Source organism: Aphelocoma coerulescens, chromosome 4 (assembly GCF_041296385.1).
Source record: "Aphelocoma coerulescens isolate FSJ_1873_10779 chromosome 4, UR_Acoe_1.0, whole genome shotgun sequence".
In the NCBI taxonomy this organism is placed as follows: Eukaryota; Metazoa; Chordata; class Aves; order Passeriformes; family Corvidae; genus Aphelocoma; species Aphelocoma coerulescens.
In genome coordinates, this window is record NC_091017.1 from 17187842 (window position 1) to 17214505 (window position 26664).

Consider the following 26664-nt stretch of genomic DNA (forward strand, 5'->3'; position numbering starts at 1 on the left):
TATACAAGTATTTCAAAGACAATCCATTTGGCAAAGGTTAAACTCTCCAAGCAAACTCCTACATGGCAATTTCTTAATAACCTCTCAACCCCCTTTTACTTTTCCCCACTGAGAACCATTTGATTTACTATCAGATTCTTGCTTATGCTCCTGCCTTCCCCACCTCAGCTGAGGGCACTTCCTGGGAGGTAACTGCAGCTACCTGGGCTAAGGATGCACCATGGGAAAAGCACTTAATTTCCCCTCCCTCCCATGTTGCAGGGGTAGAAGCAACAGGGCGCATTTTCTTTTCTTCAGTCATCTGATTTTTCTCCATGGTATGTAATTGATTTTTATAATTAGGTTTTTTTATTGTTTTTGCTATGTTTCTGAAAATTTGGGTTTAGTTCTTTAATTTCTTGGTCTTTTCAGCCTGTGTTTGTTTTGGTGGGCAATGTATTAAAAGGGAATAGAAGGGTACTGAGGATGAAATGGTCTGCACAAGTCCCTCTGTCTTGTTGCCCTCCAGGAAAAAAAAAATCTTTGCACTCTATGCAATTTGGATAGTTTTACTGCTGGTATGTTTAAAAGTGCCTTTGAAATTAGACACAGGAGAGTTTTCTGGATGAAAGAAAGGAATAATGTTCTGTACTCTAAACAATGTCAATCTTCTGCTAGAACCTGAGAATTTAGAAGAATACAAGATTAGATGGGATCTCATTTTCAGTGGTGTTGCCAGTTGGGGTAGGAAACTCACCATTTTTAATTGGAAAAGAGTGAAAAGAGGCTACATAGCCTAAGAGAGAAAGGAATAGTATTAGAAAAATAATTTTAGAATGCATTTTCTTTCAAGCCTTTCTAAAAAAAATGAGCTTTCTTGTACATGAAAATAGAGAAACGTATTTGTGTTGGATGATGATGGAGGGGTTTATACTAGTACTGCTTCTGCAACTGATTTTCCATCAGAAATGTGGAGGTGTGTTGTGGTAATTGATAGTTTAGTGCTTTGAGGACAAAAAAATCAATTATCTGCTTCAGTGTGGCTTTCACGTATGCTGAATATGGATTTGCTCCATGCAAATGGAGCACACTCGTGTTTTTCATGTGTCAGCTCTGGCCTTCATCATCTTGCAAATATGTTTGAAAATGTTGCTAAATTTCATGCAATTGGAAAGAACAAAGCATTAAGGACAATAATTTCATGCTTTGTACAGAATAAACAAAAAACCCCAGAATTTTCCAGGCAAGGGAAGGGAGTGTGTCAAATTAATCTATAAAAATCTGACAAAAGGACTTTGCTTGGAAAAGAAATGCAGAATGGTTCTAATTAACATTTTGCTTCAGGTCATGCCATGTTCTTTCAATTAGGACTTTGGTGTAAGAAAGACTGTCTCGTCCTGAAATGCCTTTACTTTAAAGGGAAAAACTTGGTCATTTTCCAGAGATGGGGGAATGGGATACTTACAGTTATCTTTAGTTTGGGGGGAGTAGGGATTGTGATTCTTTTTCAATTTTGAATGTAATTGAGAAGAGTTGGGATCAAGCATATTTAATTGTCATTCTAAACTCTTCATTTTTTCTCTCTGTTCAGCTCTTTTTCTTCAGAATATTTTTCCATTGCAAAACTCTGACAGAAATAATTTCCCTTGATGCTGTAGTCACTATTCTTCTCTAATGTTCTATATATCTATTTAATAGTTTGTCTGCAGCATTTAGCTACAATGGGAACAGGTTTCTGTGTGTTGTCACTCAGTGTTATGTGTAAAAGCATCTGTATGTTTGAGTTTTAAGGTTTGTAAATGCTTCTTTTTTGTTACAACAACTCCTTTTTTAAACAATCATGTGTTTCCTCTGTCTGTGTGTGTGCCCTGCAGTGGGCCCCTTTTGTTTGCAACCTCCTAGTTCTGCCTGGAATGAAATACTGAGGCAAACGGGAAGGTTTGCTGAGGGAGGAGTTTCATGCTAATTTGCCATTTCATCCGAGGTATATCCCACTTCCAGCTGGTACACACAGAATGAGCACCACAGTTCCCATCACACCTGCTGAAACCAAAGCTAAGCAAGCAAGAAGGATAAACAAATGTGTTTCTGCTTTTGAAGAAGACTGACAAAAGGACTGTAGTAATCTTATGCATGAATATTTTCCATGTCAGACACTGTTAAAAAAAGATGCCCCACACTGCCAATTTTTGGGCATTGCCATCCATCGTTTTAAGTAGTAAGACCCATTTTGGGGGGAAAAACAGCATCTACATCAGGCTAATGCTACATGAGTTCAATCATGGGGTCATATAAATATCAACCTAGGTCTTTAATTATGTACAAGATATATTAAGTAGTCATGCCTTCCTTAGCACAGAATTTTGCACTAATGGAATGTCACGGATGTTACTAAGATTTTATTATAAACTGTAGCTTAGCAGCAGTGTGGGATTTTTTTTTTTACTAATACTTGCTTTGCAAATTGAGCCCTCAAAAGTTCAGAAATGCCAAATTCAGAATTGCCCTTGCTATATCATTGGGCCACTCTACACAGTTCTACTATCCTTATGGGAAAAAACATTTTGCAGAGAAAATTTATGCATGGTCCCTCTAATCAGAAAGGATCATAACATCGTGATATGGTGACATATAGGTAACTGTAAATCTACTATTTCCCAGTGTCTGGTTTCACCCACTAGACAGTGAAAATTACTTTTAGAAATTGTCTTTGAGCTACTTTGTATTTTAGAAGAGAAAAAGAAGAAAATTTCCTTGGCACTCTTGAGTGCAGCATGCTGCAGCTGCTGCCACACAAGCGGTGTGAGTCCCAGCTCCTTCCCATAGTTAGGTCCCCCTTTTTCTTTTGAGATGTTACCAGCATGTTTCTGTGGAATGGGTGTGGCAGGGGGAATAGTTCCTTTGAGCACATCACTCACTTCTAAAATTTCAAATGTTTAATGAAAATAATGTTGGACATTCTCAGGCAAAGGTCAGAGGAAGTTTTAAGACTGAAAGATTTAGCCTAAACATAGGGCTGTGCTATGAGATGCAAAAATAAGTGAAAAGAGGAAATAGTCTCAGTAGTGTTATACAATAGAATGTACTTTTGAATGCACTCATTTGGGCTTTGGTGCTAGCCAAAAGCTTGCTGAATCCTTTAACTTATTAACAATAGAAAGTGAAAAAAGTTTGGGTTTGGTGGAAAGGATATTATATACAAAAATATAAACAATGCTAACTCTTGCAGCCTATCAGCATCAGCTGTCAGGGCCTGACGTAATCTAACAGGCATGTCATAATACTTCACACTCTTATACTTACAAACCAACATACTTAGGGCAAAAGAGTTCAGTTTTGTTGGAAATACTGTCTAGAGATGCCCCCATTACTCACAGTAGTGAACAGGAATGGTCAGAGCCTGCTCAATATGTGTGTAGCTGTGTTCCCTTCAGCTGTGTTTATTCCATTTAAATAGGAATGGCCAGAATTACTATGTTGTTGTTCTCTGAGTACTTAGCCATTTACAGGCATTTGCAGTTCTAAGCTGGATCCCATCTATTTTTTACCATTCAGCTGTAGAATACTGTACTTCATTGTAAAGGAGATTCAGACATGAAATAGATTTGTTGAAAGTGTTTTATACTTTCTAGCTGCTAGGAAATGCAGTATATTTTTGGTGTCATGTTTTAGCTTGTGGGCTGGGACAAGTGTATTGAATTAATTCCAGAAATGCAGATGACTGTTAACAATGTCATGGCTTCAAATCTGAATGGATTTGCTTCCAGTTTGCAGACTCCTTGCAACCCTTTGCATGTCTGAGTTTGTCAGTGCTGGAGGAGGTGCCATTAGGTGCACAAAGCTTTGAGTATCACATGTGCATTTCTAAACAGGCCAGATACCTGTAGATCCATGTGTGTCTAGAGGACAACCTGTTAGAATCCCTTTAACTCTTCTCTTAAGGAACACCTGGGAGGTGGCAATTGCATGTGGATCTCTGGCATTAGAAGTGGCTGGAAAAGGAGTAGGTAGAAGACAAGTGTGTGGTTAACCGCAGACACAAACACAGGGAGTGGAGCTGCAGGGCCCCATCGGGAGAGGGGAGAGGAGAGCTGCCAAGCCAGTGCCTTCCTGGTGCCCTGCAGTAGCCTCGAGATCCAGCCCGAAGGGTGGGAGACAGCAGAGTTGAAATTGCTGGAAAGAGATTGCATCAGGCCCCTCTCTGAGAACCAGCACTCTCCAGAGAGCTGAGGGGAGAGATGGCAAGCAGAGCTTGACCCAAACAAATCTCAGCCCCAGCATTGGGACAGCTTGGCCTGCAGGGAGGCTGATCCCTGGAGATGCTGGCATTGCATAAGAACACTTTGAAGCAAACTCAGCACAGAGAATCTGCACAGCTCTAATTGAAACAGCCTTTTGTTGTAATGAAAAGAAAGCTGCAGAAGGGATGGTAAATGATGAATCCTTTCCTTTTATTTGGAGCCCACCATTGGCCTGCTAGTGTTATACAGAGAATGTTCTGCACTCCGAGTCCATTTGAAATTTAGTCAAGCATTGCAGTAAATGATGTAATTCACTGCTGGGAGCTTCTCCAGACCTCTGCTGTTTTACTTGTTTGTTAGTAAGGCATGTTTCACGGTGCAAATCCTTTTTTTCCCCCTCTTTTTTTTTTTCTTTCTCTCTATTTTTCTTTTTTTTTTTTTTTTTTTTAATTTACAGATGCTACATTTGCTTTTCTCACATATTTCCTACTTAGGTTTTTGCTTAAAGCAATTCTAATCAAATGATTGGTTTCATTTATGTCCTTTAAATCATGGACTAGGATCTTTTTGACATGTAATAATGTTCCGCAGCCATTAAACCAACAGCTCTTCGGCTTTAATAATTGCTTCCAGGCTCTTTAGAAATAAATAAAGGCTGGACTCTTCCATTTGATGCATTACTATATCCTTTATCAGGAGCTGTAGCTTTTACTATTCTTTCTAGTCTTCTGCTTATATAGTTTTAAAAAATTCTTTATCTCAAGTTTTACAACACAGTAAATTAGCTCAAGGGCACACAACTGAACTTTGACCTTGTGAAGACATTTGGTCAGTTGTGTTTATAAAGAAATTTAGGATCATTTGTGGCTTTTGAAAGCAATTAGGGAGCTATGGATTTCTTTTCTTCTTCAAGTTGCACATAAACATTCTTACACATATGCTTGTTTCCCTTGTGTGTAAGGGACATGCTTACCAGTTTTACGGGAGAAAAGATTGAATACATTAGAAACACTTGAGAAAATCTGTTCCAAATTTCTCTTTGGTTGCTGCAGTTTTCTGCAATACCAGTTAGAAGGGTTTTTTGCTGAGCCAAACCCATGGTTTGAGTTAACTGGAATTTAGGGGCAGATTTAACTGGTTCTTTTCTCTACCAGCTACATCCAGCTTAACCAAGTGGCCTGTGAACTGCAAAAGGGACACTCCATGGCCTATTTACCTTTACAGGAGATCAGCCTTTAAGTTCTAGCTTTTCTTGAATGCTGTGTGAATATCAGACTAGTCAGGCATTAAGTCACTGCTGATCATGTTTTGTTTGTGTACAAACTGGTCCCAGCAGCCAAACTTCCATAAACAATCTGCTACAAGAATATTGGTCTGCCTTGCCCAGTCTCCCAGCTCCAGAGATTTTCCAGAGCTTTGCTGATCCTTTTCAGCCTCCCTGTATCTTTTGAAGACACCCGTCAAGAGATGGTGGGGCTGCAGCAGGCAAATGTGGCGATAAGAAGCCAAGGGTTATATAGCCAAGGTGCAATATTTTGCAGTGTATTGAGATCTGCAAACTGTTGGCATCCCTGTAGATCCTCTTGAGCACAACAGAACCCAGCCTATGTGTGATACACTGTCTTTGTCTCCAAGCTTCCCAAATTCCATGACTATTGTGACAGATACACAGATATTTGCAGTGAGGGGGATTTTCAGGGATATCTCTATCTTTAATTTCCATTGGAGTTCAGGTTTTAATGTTTAATATGCACTTGCCAGAAATTATGTACTTGATTTGGAATTTTTTTTAATCATCTGGTAAGAATTACAAAATCCACCTGGAACTCAGAGATTTCAAATGTAGAATGTTGAGTTCACCCACAACAGTTCTGTTCAGAGGTATGTGATCATGTAGAAGATGTGTTGTGCCTGAAAATGTTGGCTTCCATATGCAAGAAGTATTTGTTGTAATGTTGTGTGATTTTTACATTATTTGAGCTACTAAGAGAACAGATTGGATCAGATCCCATGGGGGGATCCTTGCAGCTGGCTAATAGATGTGATTTGTAACTTCTGGGAAGACTTGTGTCAGAAAAGGGAAGATTGTTACTACAGGTGTCTCTTGGTGGTATGATAATGCAGGACCTATGTTGTGTGCAGATGACTGTCTGCCTTCCTATGCTGTTCCTTTTGTCTGAAAAGGATTGGTTTGTGTGAATATTATTTTGTTGCAACTGTTGTGGCAAAAAGGGACTTTTTGTGCTTGGCCACAACAGCAAGAGTAGACCACACAAGACAGGAGAGCGATCCCAGTTGTGCTAAGTGTGGTAGCATCTTGACTAATGTCTCAGGATTGTGGGTCGGCTATTCAAGAAGTTGGCCCATTGAAGGACTTCCAGATGAGGACAACAAAAACAGTCCCAAGTCTAGAAGCCATGAGCTATAAAAAAAAGTCCAAGTCTACTGCTTAGTCTAGAGAATACTGCGGCCACCAGTGTAGCCATTGTCTAATAAAAGGCCACTGCCATCACAGATGGTGACTTTTCCCCCACATTTGGGTGGGGTAGGAGGACAGTAAGTTCTGTGGGCTGAAACTGCAGCGAAGATGGCTTGGATTAGTCTTTAGGAAACCTAACAGGATGTGACTCACTGGAGCCCTGCAAAGTGTCTGTCATGGGAAGGGCCTCTGAGAACAAATTAAGCAACTCTTGCTCAGGAAAGACATAGGTGTAACTGTGGTTCCATACAGTGTACTTGTGTCAAAGAAACAGGACAGATGACGTTTTAGAGGTTCTTTTTAACCCCATGGTTTCTCTGAGGATTTGATTGTATTAAATGACAAGAGTCTCTCTCTCTGGAGATCTTCAGAAGCTGTTTGGACATAATCCTGAGAAAAGTGCCCTGGGGAAGCCTGCTTGAGCAGGGAGGTTGGACTAGGTGACCTCCAGTGGTCCCTTCCAACCTTGCCCATGGCAGGTAGTTCTCCAGCATGGCACAGAGTGAACACTGACCCTTGTTGTTGGCAATCTGGTGTGTTTTAGAGCCCGGAGCTTTCCAGGAAAATGTATCTGCTTATTAACCAGCAGCTGGCACTACCTCCTTCCTGGCTTCTGAGGGAGATGCCACTGACCAAAGGGAACGGGAGGTTCTCCTATCCCCTGCTTTGAGCAGCCGTAGCACTCCAGGCTTCAAAGGGAAAGGAAGCTGGAACACTCTATATTCAGATACTAAATATTGCTGTCTAATAAAAATTGACTGGAAACACATTTCAGAGAGCCAAACTCTTCTGTTGGAAGTAGTGGTTATCAGACCATCAGTTTGAGGCTTGCCCAGTTAATATATGCCTGCTTTAACTTATCTGAATTTAAGTCTTCTCAGAGAACACTGCTTTTCTCTCAACCTTTTTAGTATTACTGCTCTTTCCTTCCCAAATAAGGAAGCTTTAACCACAGTGTGTGCCTGCCAAACTTTAGCTTTTTTGGAGCTGCAAATCTGAAGCAGGATGCTATCTGTTTTATGAAGTCTTTCTGTTATTTCTATAATCCTCAGCCAGCCAAGAACCCCTGATTTATCCTCCTGTTTTAATCCTTCTGTGTAAACAAAAGGCAGACACAGTCTTGGTTCCAACTCAGCTAAAAATTGAGGCAACTCAATGTGTAAATATAACTTATAGATGGACCTATTTTCCAGAAACGTGTATGTTACTTCTAAGAAATTGTATTACAGTCCTCTACTGTTTGAGAAACACCTGGAAAAATGTTACTTCCTCAAATACATTTTAATTTGTGTTAAAGGGGAGTCCAGAGGCCTCACTTACAATTAGGGTTTCATTATGTCAGATGTTGCTGAGCAGTGCCTGTGCTGAAGAATTTGTTTACTTTAAAAACAGATGAAGGTTTGTCAATGAAGCTCAAAGCATGATAGTGAAATAATGAGATTATGTACATAAACACTTACTTAAAATGAAATGAAGTCATATTGGTAAAACGTGTAATATTTAAAATGAAGTAACAAAAATAAACAAAAACCCTCACATAAAAATGTTGACATTACTAAATCTCTGATTTGTTTGTTGTGGCCTAGTCTAACATAAAAGGCATCCCAGCATTAATCCCTACTAAGTGAATGACCACATAGGCAGTTTTAAACTCTTATTTTCAAACAAAAATCCTCGTGTGATAGACTTAAGGTTGATACTTTCCATAGTTTATCAGTTTGTTTAAATGTAGGGTTTTTAAAAATGTGCTTAATGACTTTATGGTGCCAATTATAAAGCCTTTAGTTTCATCAAGAGGATCTTTTGTAAATCCAGAATTCTTGGTTCTTCCCCCGACCCTTAAATGTTGCAGATACTGAGGTGAAAATCTGACCAAATCAAAAGTTAAATTTCCTTTAACTTCATGGGGGATTTTCCTCAACAGAGGAACAAAAGTCACACTGAGATTTTTGTTCTTCTGTGAGAAAAGAAGACTTCCTTTTTTTGCAATTAACATGTCCATGAAGTACCAAGGGAATCACGAAGCCCACAGTGAGGCAGGTTATCATTTGCCTGTTGTGCATTAGATTTGATTACAAATTGTGTTAAGAACATGAGAAAATTATTCTGATGTCTTGGTTACCCGTTGATAGTGCACTGTTGTGGTTTCCACAGTTCCATGGGTGGATTGAAAGTAACATATCCTTTTCTGTGTGTTTAATATAGTAGAAGGGTGTAGTTGGTTTTGTTTTGCTCTAATCTACAAGTGACATTCCCACTGATTTAAAATCACTGATACTGCAAGGCACCTTGTTACCATGGATTTGTAAATGAGCAGTAGGTATAATCTCCTAAGACTAAACAGCGAGGTTGTATGAAAAATGTAAAGCAATGAGTACATGAAGTAGCATCCTGGGAAAAGAGCATAAAAATAACTGCAAATAAGTCTTGTAAATGAGGCTGATTCTTATATTGAGAAAACAGCTTGGACAGAAATGATACATTAATTCTTTCAAAGCAGGCCAAATAGAACACCATCTCAATAGTGAAAACCTTGTAAAATTACACGAAGTCAATTGAAATAATCAACATATGAGGAAACTTGGAATCGTTTGATGGCATAATATTTGTCAGTGATCAGTAAACCCACTTAGTACTCTTCCTTTTGAAGAGGTTCCAGAAGCTGCATGATTTCCATAGTCTCTGGCATCTTAGGGACAAATATTTTCATTGGATCTGTTTTCTACTCTTCAGTAAGACTTAAATGAGTAACAGTTCAGACTTAAACACATTTGTTTGCTCGCCTTTCTTCTTAAAGGCAGAAAAACTAATCTTTGTCCGAAGTAAAGCACTGTAACCTTGCAACAACATTCATCCTATGCCAGGTAATGCCAGCAAAGGATTTCAAAATTTATGGCTATTAACATGTCTTACAAATATAAAAATAGTTTTAAAATTTGGTCAGACAATAATGGTAAACTGGGGTCCACAAAAAGGATTAAAACTGGTTTGAAGATAGTTTGCTTTTATAAAACAGGAGATAATACACAGATCCTACCTAAATAAAAGAACCAAAACAGAATGAGGGCCAAAACAACTCAAGAAAGAAACACTAGAAAAGGCAAAGAAGATGGGTAGATAAATCCACAGAATAAATCATTAGTAAAAGAACTTGCCTTTTAAGAGCTGGACTAATTGCATACATTCCTTGAGCAAAATGGAACCTGACTGTTAAAATGTGAAGGTTGACAAAAATCAGGACCAAATGAATCCAAAATATCAATAAACCTATTAAGAGCCATGTGAGAACCTAATCGATAGGGCAGGCAGTAGGGCACAGCTGCTGAACTGTCCACTTTAATGCCATCAATAGCCCATGGGGACAACTCGGCCTATTGGTTTGGGAGCATGAAAAAAAAGATTAAGAGGAAAGAAAAAAAAGGAAACAAAGTAAATTCAGTGTTTTGGGTGGAAAGCATACTCCTTGCAAGAATTTAATTTATTTATGATTTAAGAGAAGTATCTGGTGCTGATTTGAGAGATGTGTATCATCTGCACTGAAATTGAGAAGGGAACGATGGTAATCTTAAGGTAGATTATTCAGAAGTCAAATGGCTGAGTTCTGGTCCTCTTCAGTTTCAGTGGCAAAAATCCAAAAACTGCAGTTAAGGAAGAAATGGATTGATACTTGGCTCTGCAGTGCTCCTTACCTTTTTTTGTTTCCTTGTTAATTTAATTGTCATGCAGCTACATTGTGGGTTTCTTTGCTAAAGCACTGTTGGCGATTTCCATGTGTCAGGATACAGAGCTTGCATTTATTTTAGAGTCTATATGGAAATATTTTTGAGGCAAACACACTGATGGAGGTGGGGGGGCTTGCCAAACAGCACTAAAGTTGGTCAGAAAACAGGCTTCATAAACATGGTGTTTCTCAAATGTGTCTCTCTCTGTGCAGGTAGTTTCTATCACTGGCAGATGCTTTGCTCCAGAAGTGTCTTCCCTGTAGCTCCACAGGAGCACAATCCAATCCTTCCCTCTGCCTGTGAGTTCTGGCAGTCCTGCAGCTATTCCATTACTGTTCCAAGATGCAAAGCTCTCCCTGTGCAAACTGTAGATTTAGAAGCAGCTGCCATACATCCTCACAACTTTCTTTAGTTCTGTGTTGAACATCTTCCAACATTAAAACCACGAAAGGATAGTTATTGACTCTTTGCAAAGTAATGACGAAGGTCAACAAAACATCTGTCTTGGACTTCCAGAGGATGGACTTTGGCCTGTTTAGGTCACTGGTTTGGAGATTCCCTTGGGAAGCAGCTCTTAATAACAAAAGGCATACTCAAAGAAAGAAGTCTTAAAGGTGCAGGAGTAGGACACCCCTATGTGCTGAAAGAGGAGCCAGTGGGGAAGAAGACCAGCCTGGCTGAACAGCGTTAAAAAAGGTGCTTTACAGCCTTTGTACAGAAGGGGCAGGTAACTCAGGAAGAGTACAAGGATGTTAGGTCATGTAGAAAGAAAGTCAGAAAGCCTCAATCTGAGCATCACAGTGAAATCTAATAAAAAGTGTCTTTATAAATATATCAGCAACAAAAGGAGGGCCAAGGAAAATCTTCATCCTTTTTTGGAGGTGGAGGGGGACATTGTCACCACGGATGAGGAAAAGGCTGAGGTACTTTGTCTCAGTCTTCAACAGAAAGACCAGTTATTCTGGAAGCAGCTGGCCGCCTGAGCTGGTAGACAGGGAAAAGGATCAGAATAGATCCCCTGCAATCCAGGAGGGATTAATCAGAGACCTGCTGTGGCACTTGGACACTCACAGGTCTGTGGGGCTGGATGGGATTCATCCAAGGGTATGGAGGGAGCTGGTGGGAGAGCTCCCCAAGCCACTCTCCATCGTTTGTCACCAGGCCTGGCTCACTGGGAAGGTCCCAGGTGGCTGCAGTGTGACACCCACCTGCAGGAAGGGCTGGAAGGAGGATCCAGGGAACTACAGGCTTGTCAGCCTGACCTCAGTGCTAGGGAAGGTTACAGAACATTATCAGGACAGCCAAGGGATCAGGCCCAGCCACCATGGGTTTAGGAAAGGCAGGTCCTGTTTGACCAACCTAATCTCCTTTTATGACCGGGTCACCTGGATAGTGCATGAGGGAAAGGCTGTGGATTTGTCTACCTTGCTGTTTTAGTTCTGTACCTCTCTTGCTGGCTCCCAAAGCCTTCAACTGTAAATGACCCTTGTATATCCCACATCTTTGGCTTTACTGGCTTGCCATGGCTCTGCTGTTTTCTTGGGCAAAATCCCACAGATGCTGATTTGAGTAGTGTAACTTTGCTATCAAAATTTTAAATTTGCTCTTCTTGGTGACCTTTTCCCCCTCTTGCTGAAGAAATGCCTGGGACACACCTTCTTGCATCATCATTTTCTCCATAATATTTATCAATTGTCTTCTGACACCTGGATGGGAGCCCTTCTGCTAACTTTGTGCACATCTTTCTCTTAAAAGTTAGTGTAGGATAAAGGATGTTCAAGACCATCTTAATCCTACATCTGCATCTTCTCTACCAGTCATGATTCAGTTTTAATTCTTTGATTCCCTCTGAGCAGCCTCAAATAATACTGTTGAATTTATTCTGAATTTTGCTTTTATTATTAAACTTTTTAATTCATATACCAGTGGCAATCAACATAATTGGCACTGTATTCTGTTTTTTCAACCACAGAAAGAATGAAAATATTGGAAAGCTAATAGTTTATGGTCTCTTTGCTTATTCTTGCTTATTTATTCCCTCCCTCAGGAGAAATTCCCGAGTTCTTAGGCTTAGAAGCTGATCATTGCAAAGAAAGTTTTTCAGATTTCTCTTTTTCTTTTTCCAAAGTTTTGGAAACAGAGTCTGGAGAAAAAAGGTTTCAGATCACTTCATATTTGTTCATTTTCTACCGAAATTTATTTTACTCTAATAGGGTTTATTTCAAATGAAAAACATTTAATCTCTATGAGTATCAGAACAAAGCACTCTGAAATCAATCTAGGTCATTAAAAATAGGATTTTATTTAAATTTATTAACCTTTTTAAAAAACTGCAGTTCTTTTATTCCAACAGAAGAAAAAAACTAAAAAAATAACTGCAGTTCTATCTTAGGGAGATATATATATATGTGTGTGTGTGTGTATTTATATATATATTTTTTTAAAATCTAAATTATTGACCTTGATAACATGATGTCAACAGCTGACACATCTAGAGGTACAAACGTTTCTGAGTGTGAATCACCCTGGACTTTCAGATCATAGCCCAATTATGCTTTTGTGTCAGAGCATACAGCTTTAAAGAAAATGTGTTTTGTTGGATATCTCAGGGGGCTTTTGTTTCAAAGGGCTTTGTTTCTGTGACTATTAGTGTAGAATTTACTTTTCTAGCACATCTTTGCCGAAGAGAAAATTAAGTATGTCTGTCTTGTTTTGTCTTTTAAGTTTGGTTTCCAGGGTTCTCTGTTCTGAAAAAGTTTGTTTCCCACAACTGGAAGCTGTGAGTCCCACAGGACTTCGCAGCAACATCAGCAAAACTCGATTTCTCGTTACCAAAGTACTGCAGTGAGGTCTGTATGTCTCAACTCCCCCAAACAAATTCCTTGTTTAATTCACAGTAATTTGTGACCCACCTCACCACGCAGATTTATGCGTGTCTAGCACGAGGACTATGTGCAAGCCCAGCTGAAGGTTAAAGCACTTTGTGCTGACAGGACACCCGGTGTGTCAAACAGCAGCTCTGGCTGCTCCAATCTACAGCCTGCTGGCCACAACTGCTAAACATAGCTGGGCTTATCACAGTCCCAGTGAAGGGAGGTGTGGCATTCCTGGGGCAGGGAGCCAGCACCGGGCACTGCAGACGTGCCTTTCGTCACTCTCTTGCACTGGGATAGAAGTGGCATTCCTGTGTCTAACAACCAACATCCATTTTGGACCAGAGCCTGCCATGCAGAGCCCTCACAGTTGTTTGACCTGATAGCTGCTGAATTTATTGCATGCTAATCAGTTGTGTTATGACAGTGAAAGAGGCAAAACAGGGCTGGAATAACGCAGGAATAACTAGAATTAGTGTGTGTGCAGCTGGACAGCTCTAGCACTGCGTGTCACTGTGACCTGTTTCCACTTGGTGAAGCCAAAATGACCTTGAAACAGAAGGTCCTGCAGTGTGTTAAAACCAACAACAAACCTGTGGAGAGCCTGGAGCTTTGAAAGATGGTCATTGCCTCCATTACCTACTTAATTAAAAAGGGATTTCAAGGTGATTAGGATTGTAACAGAATTGGTGCCCTGTGGGTGATACAGACTCTGAATGCCAAACCAAAAGTGCAACTAATATATGATTATTTGATGTATTTAATTTTTTAGCGTTAGGAAACTTGGACACACAAGGAATTTTACATCTCCCTTTCCATTCGTGCAGTGCTGAATTTGCACTTTCTAAAGCCACAGACAATGTAAATGGCAATGGCCATTGTTGTCTGGGGCATGTACCGAGGCCCTGCAAGAGCCAGTGAACACCCAGCCCGAGTGCTTCGATGCAAATGCCACTCACAGCAGGTGCTGTGTGACTTGTAGGGCAGTGGAGTAAGTGCAGGATTGTGACAGGGGTTTCACAAATAGTTTGAACAAAATCTATGCAAGTCATACTTGACCTCCTTCAATTTTAATATTGAAACTTAATGACATGAAAAAAATTATCCCATTATATATCATTGATATAATAATATACAATACATATATATTTAGGGTGCTTCCTGCTTTTCCTGGGTTTATAAATAGCATAAGGGCAAACTAGCTGAAAAGCAGGAACATGCGTGTTTGAACTCTTGTTCTCTGAAAGCAGCACATCATCCAGTAAACACTGTTTTCAAGAAATTAATTTCCCATCTGTACTATTGTGGTACTTCTACTACATCTCTGCTGGAACCCAGACACTTAAAATTTAAAAACTTGCAATTTATTTTTTTTTAATCTGATAAGCAGAAATTTGTATGGCTTTCTTCTAGGTGTAGTTTGTACTTAGGGATAAAAACGTGGAAAAAGCTCCCTCTATTATAGCTACCACATTCCCCTGAGAGAATTTAGGCCATGAAAGAAAATAGAAAAACAGAGGATTAATCAATATCTAAATTTGACTTGACTCTGTTCTGCTTCTCAGCAGAGAGGAACTGCTGGGGAGAGGTGACTGTCCTCTCCTGGGAAAGGGACTTGGCTGCCTCTCCTGCAGGGGCTGGCTCCTCTCTAGCCACAGGAGAGCTCCTGGTGCCAGCTACAGAGGTCACTGCTCATTTGCCCTCTGTAGCAATGGAAAAAAGGAAACATTGCCAAAGAAGAAGAAAAAATGCAATGGAGAAGAGGCAGTGTAAGGCCAAAGGCAGAAGTGTGGGTTGTTGTGGATATGCTGGAGAGGAAATGGCTACAAAAGAAATGTGGCAAATTGAGAAATGGACTGAACATCCTGGGGCAGGATTGATGGTCCTGGCAGCCAGGATGTTGACAAACCACCCTCTTAAAGGGAAAGATCAGAAGGGGCAGAGAGCAGGAAAAGGGAAGGAACCCAAGGACAATGGAAATCTTTTATTCTTTAATGATTATCCCTGTATTGTATCACAATGTGGACAGCATTGCCAGAGAGATAATATAATGTTGTTTCTGGGTCTCTCAATACAATATGGTACCCTTAGGCTGTTACAGCCAGGGAAGGAGAAGTTAAATTGAAATTAAGCTGCAAAATGTCTGTTATTTTTTTGAAGGAAAAAAAAAGAGGAACTTAAATGTATATTCAGTATTTAATGAATCTCGAGGAATTGGTTGTTGGGGCAGTAAGATTGTGTGCTCTAGGAAAGCCACTAGCAAAGCTTCTGGTATCTAGCTTTGACAAGGGAAGATGGGTTGCTCTGCAGGAGCAAAGAAGTGGATTAGAAAGAAATTGGAGAGATAATAATGAGTGGAGTGAGATGAACAGGTGAATATTTGGGTGCCTGGGAACCTGCCCAAATACCATTGTCAAGTTTTGTTCTGTAAGATTTGCCACCTTTACTCTGAATATGAAGAGTAAAATTCCAGCTTCTTGTTATTGCCTGCCCATGGCCAGCCCCTGAAGTCCTCTGGATGGGTAAATTCTATGAACATCAGTGCTGTGAACAAGCTAAGCTTGTTATTATGGGCTGGGTGTTGTTTTGGGATGGGTTGGACTCCATGGTAGCACTGCCTGTTCTTTCTGTTGGCTCCAGAAGGAATCAAGGGGACCAGCTCAGTTGTGAGCTTCTTACATTACAGATACCTCAGGACCTGCTCATATCTCCCAAATCCTATCTGTATTCAGACTCAAATGTTTTGGCATGCAGCTGAAGCATTAGCAATATCCATAGATATGGAGAAAAATGGCATGGATGGAGGGACAACTTGCATGACTTTTATTCAGCCTTTAGCGACTCTTGATAAAGTGTCTTCCCATGGCACAAAAATTAACACCTTTTAGCTAATATTTATGAACTACTTTTCATTGAAATGAAACCTCTAGAGAGACTTCAGGTCTGAGAGGGGTTATTCTGGGTTTATGAGAGTGAAGAATGACTTATAGACAGAAGAACTAACTTTTTTTTTTTTTTTTCCAGGGCTGTGTGGAAGAGCTGAGCATTGAGGAAAAAGACAAGGTTTTGGGTATGCCATTCTGAAATTAAAGCAATGAACTGGAGGGGGAGCAGCTATTGTCAATCTGATTGCTTTTCCTATCTTTCTATAATTCTGCCAGTGTGGCTGTGCTGTGAACTGAGTCAGGGAAGAGAACTCGTTTTAAAGTAAGATTTCTGGGGCCATGGAAAGGAGGAGATGTTCTGTATCTTTACTGAGCCAGATCAGCTCTCCAAACTGGCTGATAAAATGGCCACCCAAAAGATAGCCAGTTTTGGGAGACAGCTGGGAGGAGAAAGTGGGATGGACAGGGCAAGAGCCTCTCCAGCTGATAGTGCTGGCTAAGAAATGTCTCATTGGACTTGGCCTCAACTCATATGCATTTCTTTCAAGGCAAGAGTGGCTTATAAAGTACTTGGTTCCATCTGGTTCCCAGCTCTCCTTCCTGCTCCCAGACTGTCCCTGGCATCAGTGTTTGTATAGCCACATGTTAAACAGATGTGAACTGAGTGAAAAATACTCTTTCTGTAAGGATGAATATATGTGAGTCCTAGACAATGGAAAGAAATAGGAACTTACCTTTCTCAGGGCTCACACAGACACATCTGTACTAGAGACAGCTAAAAATTGATATTATAAACTCTACCTACTGCTTCTGTCACCCAGCTGGGAGGATCCTGCTTGCACTATGAAGGTACCTGGAGGGATAGAGAAGGAAGAACTGCAGAACAAGCAGTAGAAATGGAGGTTTCCTATCCCATAGAAATCGCTCAGAATAGGTTAGTCAATCCTTGCTATGCAAGTACCAGAAAGATGATCTTTGAGAGAGCCCTGTAGATAAAATAGAAGATGTCTGAGACATGAGATGAGAAGGGACACAGTTGTTTTTTTTCCTGGTGTAGATGGATTCTAGTGACAGTATTCACTATGGAAGTGTTACATAGCTAGGATTACTCAAGAACTTGCTTTCTGTAGACATTTGTCACTGCAGCAGGCCTCAGAAAATGACTGCATGAAATCAAGCTTCAGGGTGAAAAATCAATGAGACTAGACTGTGTGTTTTGAATTCCAGTGTTAGTAGGATGTGTTCCTTAAACCAGTAATCATAATTAAATGCGTGAGAGGGAATTTTCATCTCGGCTCCTGTGCGCTGGCTTGTGCTAATGATTATAAAGAATTTGAAGTAAAATCAAATCTATGTATAAAAGGACTGGTTTTTTGAGAGACCCAAAAATCTCTGAAGGATTGAAACTTGGATGGTTCTCCAAGCCTACATCTGCAGATTTATCAGCTGCGATGTTTACTTAGTGTGTTTTATTGTTAACCAGGCACTGTGCACTGGAAAATCAGACCATTATCAGCACAGCAAATGGCCAAATATCAGCCATATGAAGGGGTGGGAATGTGTCTTGTATTGCAAGTTGCCTGTTGGCCATGAAGCCTTGATGATATCTGTCTTCAAGGGGGAGGAAAGGAAGGCACTCTCTCTCCCTAGGAAGCAAATGCTTGGCATGGCTTATTAACTTGACTGTAAAAAGATGCCACTTGCTGTTTAGTGTTCCTGAGACTCACCATGGGATCTTAAGAAGCCACCAGGCTTTTTGTCCCACTTCCCATTTCTGTCTTGTAAAGGAGTTTATTGATTCCTCCTAATTACAAAAAAAAAGAAGAAAAAAGATAGCTTTTTTTTTTATTCTTGCCCTTCCTAAAACTGTGGGAAACTGAAAATAAGTGGATTTTTTTTTTTACTAGGGCTCCAAAACCATAACAAGGCTCTGAGCTTTTTCATGCATACATAGCTGAAACAGAGAACCCAAAACATATTTTGCCTTCCAGCCTGCTTTGCGCTGTTTTTCTCGGACATTCCCAATTTTCTATACCTTCACAGCTCCAGACAGAATCATTATATTTTTGATCAGGATGAGAACATGTGTTTCCATTTGCTGTTCTTTAAATGGACTTCTACTGACTCAAACTCTGATAGTACTGCAGTGTTGAGGTGGGAGGTAACAAGGCTGTTTCTGGGTCAGAGGAAGAAGCTGTCTGTATTTTGAGGAAACCAGAAATGTTGTGGATGAAGTTAGCACAGTACTGAGCCCTAGAAAGCATCTTCTAGGGGCAGGATGAGATTGCATGAACTTGTAGCAAGCTCATGTCTGTCTGAAAAATACTGCACTTCCAGAGATGGGAGCAGGAACAAAATGCACAAGGTTTTTCTTCTGAAATGTAGCTGTGAACTGTAGAATCAACACACTGGTAATTTTTTAATACACCCTTATGGCTATCTTCTATGACTAGAATGAGTTCTATTTGCTGGCAGCTAAATCTGAATTCTGCTTCCTGTTCAGATTTTAATGGAACTAATCATGCCAAACTAAGGGTTTCCATGCAATGTACTTTAAATGTCCAAAACTATAAATTGAGTACAGGTGTCCACAAAAAAAATTCTGTCAGGATTCTCTATCAATGTCTTTCCTTCAGGCATAGGCTAGTATTCATTCATTAGCTTCGTGATAGATAAGAAAAGGTTGGATTATATATTCTGTGGATTTTTTGTTTGTTTGCTTGCTTTTTGCCTGGCCTGCATTAGATTTGATGGTTGACAAATATGTGAGGTGGGACACTGAACTTTTATCTGTGTTCCATGTTTCCGCTTTATATCTCCTTAGGAAAAGTCAGTAGTTGACTAGACTATCAACTGCTCAGTTTTTGGGGAGTGTTTGCACCTATGACCATAACAAGTTAACTAATACCTGGTAAAATATTTAGCATTTTGGGGAGTAAAATTGTGTAAAGATGTTTTTAAAAGCTTGATATTCACACTCAGTTCCTACTAGTTCATAATTGACATCACATGGTTTAACTCATTTTTGAGGAGGCTGTTTAAAAAACAGAACAAACCAAAGAACAAAACGAACTCTGTGCTTTTCTGTATTCCCAAAGACATGGCTCTCAGCCATGGCTCTGAAAAAAAAAGTGTAACTCAAGGTAAGGAATGAGATGGTCAGAGAATGTTCAGAAGCAAGATTAATGGAAAGGTGGAACTTGATCTAGAAACCTGGAACAAAATCAGAGGATAATTTTGACAGAATCACGTAGTGAAGATCAATATTTATAGGAAGGTTTGTGGGGAGGAAGGTTTCTGTTTTATAGTAGTGAGAATGGAGTACACCCTGCTATGAACATCTTACAGGCATCTCCAGAGATGAAAGCAATAAAGAAAAGAGAATCTCTTCTGAATTAATGGCTTTGTTCATGGCAGAAACCTCATAATGACCTTTAGAGTTTTGGGGCAAAATTCTCTGTGTGGTTGACTCTTTGTGTGAAAAGGTTGGGCACCTTTTCTCTGATTTTTGACATTCCTAATATTAGTTTACAATACTAAACTGAATTGAAAGCAGAGATTGCTTTTAGTTATGGAGATCTCCAGTGTCTGATTCTAATCTAAGTATTTAAATATGATAAATAATTTCTCAATTTCTGAAGGACATGTTTTCCTGACTTTAAGAAACAATAAAATTTGATACCCCCTGCACTTCCAGTATTTCTATTTCAAAAAGGCTGTGAGTAGATGCAAACTGAAATTGGTGGGCTTTCTTCTACTTTGCTTGGAAAGATGCAGCTTTTTTTTTGGATGAGGATATTAAATATTTAAATGGATCTTATAACACACTAGATGGTAAATATTTTTCTGGAAAGGGGGTCAAAATTCCTAGAAATAACATCTCAGCTGCTGTTAGAGGATGTTTCCTGTATGTCCCTCCCACTGCTTACTCATCCCAGCACAGACGTTGATGTCTTACAGTTATCCACTTTATACTAACAAAGAACCCTTTCCATGGAAAAATCTCCCTTTAAAAACCTCCCCAAACATTCCTGTGAGTTCACTGAAACTTACTTTGAACTTGGAAGACAAGGTGCTGCAGTTCCTAAGGTCTTAATGAAACATTTGAAGTATTTGCCTGTCTCAGACATGAGAGTTAAGTCTTACAGATTCACAAGGACACTCCCTGGATTAAAGTTAGGCTGTGGGCTTTAAGTATTCTTACTGCGTTGTGTGTCTATTAACCATGTTCCAGCTGCTGTCTCTCACTTATGAGACTCAGTAACATTCTTCTGCCTTTAGGAGCATACTTAAGAGAGAAAAATGAACTGTTTAAAAAAGGCTTTAAATTAGGATGTGAGGTGGGTTGGTTTTTTGTTGGTTTTTGGGGGGTTTCTTTTTGAGATAAGGTAGCATCATCTCTTATCTGATCTGGCTAGACATGAACTTCAAAGCTCTGTCAAGATAAGGAATGTGATACCCAGATACCAAAAGAATGTTTGCAATAAACCAAATTATTCAGTGCAGTCACTCGATCACATTGATAGGATCTATCTCTGCCAACAAACCCTCTACACAGCACCCTGCTGGTTCTCATCTCCTACGGAATATGCTCTTAGTGCTCATACATGATAACCTGCTTTTTTCCAGTTGATGAAAAAAATGGTGATTTTGTCTGGTTAAGTTAGTTCCATTTTGGAACACATTTAGGGTTTTTCTTTATACTTTCAGAAGAAACCCTTCCATGTATTCTAGGGGATGGGGCCAGTGGTGGCTCTTACTGCTGTCTTCAGCTACCTAATGAGGACTTGCAGAGAAGGCAGAGCAGGCTCTTGCTGATGTTCACAGGGAAAGACCAAGCAGAATTCAAATGTCAAAAAACTCTCACTGTGCTGTCTTTCTTTACTGATACAGCAGTCCTTCCTGTCAAATGAGTCCCTCTGCTTCTAGAAGGGTTTGCCCTGCAACTGTAGTTTGTAGTCTAGAAATTATGAATATATGTTGGAATATATAAATTTAACTGCTGTATATCAGGAAGAAAAATCTAAGTCTGCTTCTTAATCTAACCTGTGTGAATAACACTGAGGGGAGGGCAGCATGTCTAAAGGAAACCATGCAGTTAAATCCTGAATGTCCTGTGTGTGACTGATTAATTTTAAATTGTTTTCATCACCCCAAAAACTGGCCTGGTCTGTTCTGGCACAGAGGGAAAACAGCTCAAATTCAAAAGATAAGTCAGTTGTTAAATGGTTGGTGTGGGGACTGTGGCTTTGACTCTGAACATAAACAAGCTTTTTTCCTCGTTGCTTAATGCCTGTAAGGGCAGTGTAGCTGTTCTAAATGGGAACCATGTGGACGAGGTTAAGGAGGCGGCTTCTAATCTGACAGACTGATTTGTAGGTATGTGATGATGTCTGATGTCAGACAGAGTTGCCCATAGGTATTATAGGGTAAGGGTGGTTGGGTTTCATTTTTTCTCCCCTTTCTCTGGGCCTGAGAATGCTGCTTGTGTTGCTGCTTGTTGTACAAAATTATGAGGAACAAGAGAGTTCTTTTTACTGTTCTTTGTGACAATACCTGAAAAAATCTTGGTGTAGTCTTTGCCTTATGCTAGCAATAGACTTCTGTGAAGCTCTTTGGCATCAAGAAAATTAGGGCTGGCAGTTTTGGCTCAGTGCTCAGAAGAGAAATTCCTGAAGTTGCATACCTAGACTTCCCTTGTGTTTGCCTTGATTAACAGGCTATACATAGCACAAACCAGAGCTACTAACCAATGCAAAGAGATCTAAAACTTGCCTAAAACTTGATTCCTGCAAGTGTCTTTCTTATAACTTTAAAAATTCTCCTAAACAAGAACCAAAATGGGCAGATTAGTTGGTGACTTACAGAGTTAAGCAGTGCTGCACTTCAGGGGGCATCAGTAGAGCACTGCTGCGTGTAAGAGACAAAATATGAGGAGTGTGGTTATTCCTCCTTGCATTTTAGGACATTAAAGGGAATAAAATTGACTCCTAGGTGAAATATAATCTGGAAGTATTTATTTTCACTGGCTCTCAACTCGTTTTGACTGCCAACTATGGAAAGTCGATTGACTTCCCTTCAAAGTTTATAGCCAGCTGCTTGAAAGGAAAAGTTTTGAAAATCATAACAATACCAAAGGGGATTCACTTCCTGGCTCCTCGAGAAGAAAATGTCAACAGTGGTAGCAGCATTATCATGGAACTGCAGTTTTCCCAGGCAGAATTCCTGGTAAGATGATGGCCTTTACTCATAGGGTAACCTATGAGAATTCCTAGTAGTGCTTCACTGCACAAATGCAGTGTTAAATTTCTATCATTCTGCTTGTTACAGTAAGGCAGGTTAAGGGACAGAGTTCTTGAAGTTTGAGTCCACACAACTGCATATGTAATACTGTCCCAAATGTGCATGTGTACCTAATGAACAGGTAGACTGTCCCATTACAATGGCCATTTAGGCATCTAAGTGCACCACAGATAACTTGGAAAACCAGAAGGATAACCTTGGAATGCCCAAATTGCAGGGTTTAGTGGAATTTTTTTTTAGCACGTGTTTTGAACTTGGAGGTTTCCAATATCCCTCTTTAAATGGCTACATTTGTGTAGTGGTGTGGGAGGAACCAATCACAGGAAAACATAGTTGATTGATTATGAAAATTACAGTTGTCTGAAATCATGAATGCTGGGTCAGCAGCATTCATGATATCCCTCAAGCATTTCTAGTAAAAGGAGAATAAGTTATTTACCCCAAAAGTAAAACACAGAGGTTTCAATGGCCAACTCAAGATCTTTGCACTCTAAAGGCTCGTTTTCTTTTCTTAGTAAAAAGTATTGTGAGAGGCCCATGTAGGTGGAAGTGGTACATTAACACTTAGAGCTAAGAGTTATGTAACACATCTTACTTTCAGCAGTTTGCTGCACTCATTGGTTGTTTATCTTGTGATAAGGCCTAGAGACAACGTGTATTAGACATATGAAAGTGTCTCCCCACCCCTAGAATTAGGAAGGAATGAGAAATAGCAGATGTCCAAGGCAAATATGAGTGTCAGAATAAGAAAACTGGTGTGATATACAGCATCTTATCTGTCAGGCTGGAACACCACAGCTCATCCCTTGTCATGTAATGGTCCTGGTCAATTGGAAGCTACGAGATGGAGTTTGAGAGAAAATACAAGCACCTTTGCAATTTTGGCTCCAGTAGAAGAGCCATGAGAGAGAGAGGTCATGATCCTGCTTCTTAGGTGAATGTAGAAATTTGTGAACCTCATTTGAGGTGATAAGCCTCTGTCAGGTGTCACAGCAGGACTTGTTACCTGGGGCTTAAAGGAGAATCACCTTGTGTTGGTCTAGACTGCCTCTAGGAATGGATAAGCCAAACTGGCTTTCCAAAAAAGGTTTCACTAATGACATTTTCTACCCACTTGAAGCAGATGTCCCCTGTGCACAGTTTATCTTCACAGCTTAGTTCAGTACAGGTACACAAAGAGAGAAAATAGGCCAATAGGGTCATAGTCAATTGTTCTTCTCATGTAAGAGGAAGAGGCAAAGGAATGCCTACATAGCAAGATGAAGGAAAAATGATCTCTTGATGAAGTTTTTCTGTGGTTAGGGAGGGTGAGTGCTTTGCTTCTTGCTGGAGTTAAAAGATCTTTTCCTCATGTAGCTCTGCTAACCATCTAGAGGTGGTATTTTTAAAGGCTATTTTTTCCTTTTAAAGTCAGTTTGTTCTGTTTAAATGAGCTACTGACACAATCCTCTTTTGTCCTTTTAATGTATCAACTGATGATATTGAGCAAAGACAAAAGTGTTCTATATCTTTATTCCTAAAAATGAGTGCCAAAAGTGAAATTCAAGCTGAAAAGAGAAATAAATTAATCTCCCAACTTTTCAGAGAGACAAAGAGATGTGAGCTGGGTTATCAAAGGGCTTAGATAGGCTAGTGTCATGCATTATGTCCTGCAGGATACACAGCAAATTGAAGTTTAGAATAGGTTTGTTTGGGATTTTTTTTCTTTATTTGAACAGTTGATGCTTATTCCTTCTGTAAGTCTTCAGATAAACATCTCTCTACAAGTGTTGTATTTGGTTGTCCACTCTAGCTAGGAAGACTGGGCTTACGCTGCCTTTTTTTTTCCATTATGTAGAAATTAGAATAGTATTATGGGGAAAATAGTAAACTGAGAATTACAGGAATAGAATATTTATATATTTAATGCAGTGGTCTTTCTCTGAGGGCTGATTAAAGTAGGTGGCCTAATAGATGTACTAATATGACTGGGCAGCCTGCATTAAATGCATACTTAACTGTGTGATTGAAGAAGGACTTCAATTTAGTTTAATTCTCTAAAAAAAAAAAAGAGAGAGAGAGATGAGGGTGATATCTTACTACTTTTGCTCATTTCTTTAGTTAGGTTTCATTCCAAGAACACTCTCTTACTTGTCAAAGTAAATAAGCACCTTGATAGCAGCTGTGATAAGAGGTAAGATCAGCTACAAACTGGACTAAATTTAGGATGGCCAGAGAGAGAATAGAACTGAGCGTTCTCCTTGCTCTCCAGGTTAAAGCCACTCTTAACAGGCACGGGTGCGATATCTGCCTGACATCCATGTCAGAATAAGCACAAGACTACAGGTGCCCCATGTGTCTTCGATACTCTGTGACTCATCTTCAGAGGCACTATCTAGAAAGTGAGTTGGAACTCCTTTGGGCTGAGGGCAAGACTGGCTTTGCATCCCCAGCTTTTGGGAGGAGCTTTCTCACCACCCACCTGCTCTCGAAGTGATGAACTGGCCCTTCACAAGATTAATGTGATTGTGTTGATATCTATTTTAGCTGTGGCCTGTGCTCAGTGAGTGGTGCAAGCCTGTTGGGGATTAAAGTGCCATTCTGCCTGATCTTGGCATCTGACTGCTGCATGCACCAAACTTTTTGGTTGGATATTACTGGGATCGTACATACGTGCGTGGAAACAGAAATTGTCTGCTCCTGTCAAACTCTCATAGTGACAATAACCAATGTCCTCCTTGTTTATGCCTGGGCAATGACTGCCAACCCAGTGGGGATGTCCAGAGCAAGCAAAGGTGAGTTTGGTCCTAAGCACACAGCACAAACCATTTGGGTAAATTGTTTGTGTACAATATGGATTTATTCCCTTACCCAGTGCTATCATACAATTAGATTTTCATGGCTAATAACTGTCAAGTGACTAAGTGGTTTTCATTAGCATAAATGCCCAGCTTTTTGCATTTCTGTCAGAGACCTGCTAACCACTTTGAGACAGCTTATATGGTATATCAGACTCTCTCACAAATTACTTATTCCCTTTTCCCACCTCTCCAATATGCCGTTAAAGGATAATATTTTAATGCAATTGCTCCATGTGCTCGCTTGCTCTGATTCTCTCCATCAGTAGTTTAAATTTTTGAAATTATGATAATTTTCTCTGTGAAAAGTTTCAGAAGTGAGCCTCGAGGAACTGAGAAAATAGTTTTGGTTTTTTTTCTGTTAGCTGAAAGCTGCCTAGCATTTTCTTAAAGCAAAATGTACCTATTTATTTAAATAACATCAGGGACTGAGTGAGGGAACAGCTCACAATTTGTATTGTACACATTGTGTTCCATTTTATATAACTACCACAAGGCTTTCTGTTGGTATAAACAACACATTTCCTTCAAAACGTTGTTTTCCGAGTCTGAGCTGTAAATTATTTATGAATATTATTCCTGGCAATATACATAGGCAATCATATGGGATGCTGCAACAGGAGCAAGATACCAAAATGTGACCAGATTATGCAACAGGTAGGACAGTACAGTACAAAGAAGAGATGACTTCACAATGTGCTTCTGTTTTATTTGTCAATATTAAACAAGTCAACTAAACTGGAAGACCTTTGTGGTGGATTGGATAGTCAAAGGAAACTATTACAGTAATACAAAATACTCTTTAGGAAAGTACTGACAATGTTATTTATTCTGTCCAAGGTATACCCATCATCAGAGTATTTGTTTCATGGAGTTTTGCATCCTCTCTGCAGAGTAGCCAGAGAGAGAAATAAGCTTTTTGTGACACGTTTGAGTCAGTCAGACCCCTCAATAACTTACCCAGTAGAAATGTGTTTGCCTCTGCTGTCCACCCCTTGGAGCTCATAGCTCACAGCAAACATTCCATGGGCAGTCCCATAACCTCCTGCTGACATAAACAAAAATTCTCCTTTTGAGCAAAAATGCCGAAGCATGACCTCACTGACTGAATATTTATAGAAAGATGCTATAGAAAGATGAAATGAAATTAAGAAAGAAATAAAAATATTTTTGGAGGAATTTTTAGTAATACGTCTTGATATTTGGCAACAATTTGGAAAACATACCATGCAGGACCTTAGAGGGTTTGCTCACAGAGGTAGAAATATTAATGTAGCTCCCCAAAATTGCCAGTGGGCCTGTTCATGTGGGCCCACCCACTCACTGCTGTTCCACTGAAATCCTG

General features: G+C 39.8%; 1 protein-coding gene across 9 annotated transcripts in view; it reads left to right on the forward strand.

Moving 5' to 3' along the window:
- Positions 1-258: 258 nt before the first annotated feature.
- The window catches only part of TTC29 (tetratricopeptide repeat domain 29), a 236046-nt gene continuing 209640 nt past the window's right edge, over positions 259-26664 (forward strand). For 4 of the 9 annotated variants that reach the window (XM_069012844.1, XM_069012847.1, XM_069012848.1 and 1 more), the window contains exons 1-2: positions 259-317; positions 16319-16364. In XM_069012844.1, coding sequence (XP_068868945.1) covers positions 315-317; positions 16319-16364 — 49 coding nt within the window. In that variant the 5' untranslated portion in view covers positions 259-314. The remainder of the gene's footprint in view (positions 318-16318; positions 16365-26664) is intronic. The other 5 variants (XR_011150479.1, XM_069012853.1, XM_069012850.1 and 2 more) reach the window with 3 other exon arrangements.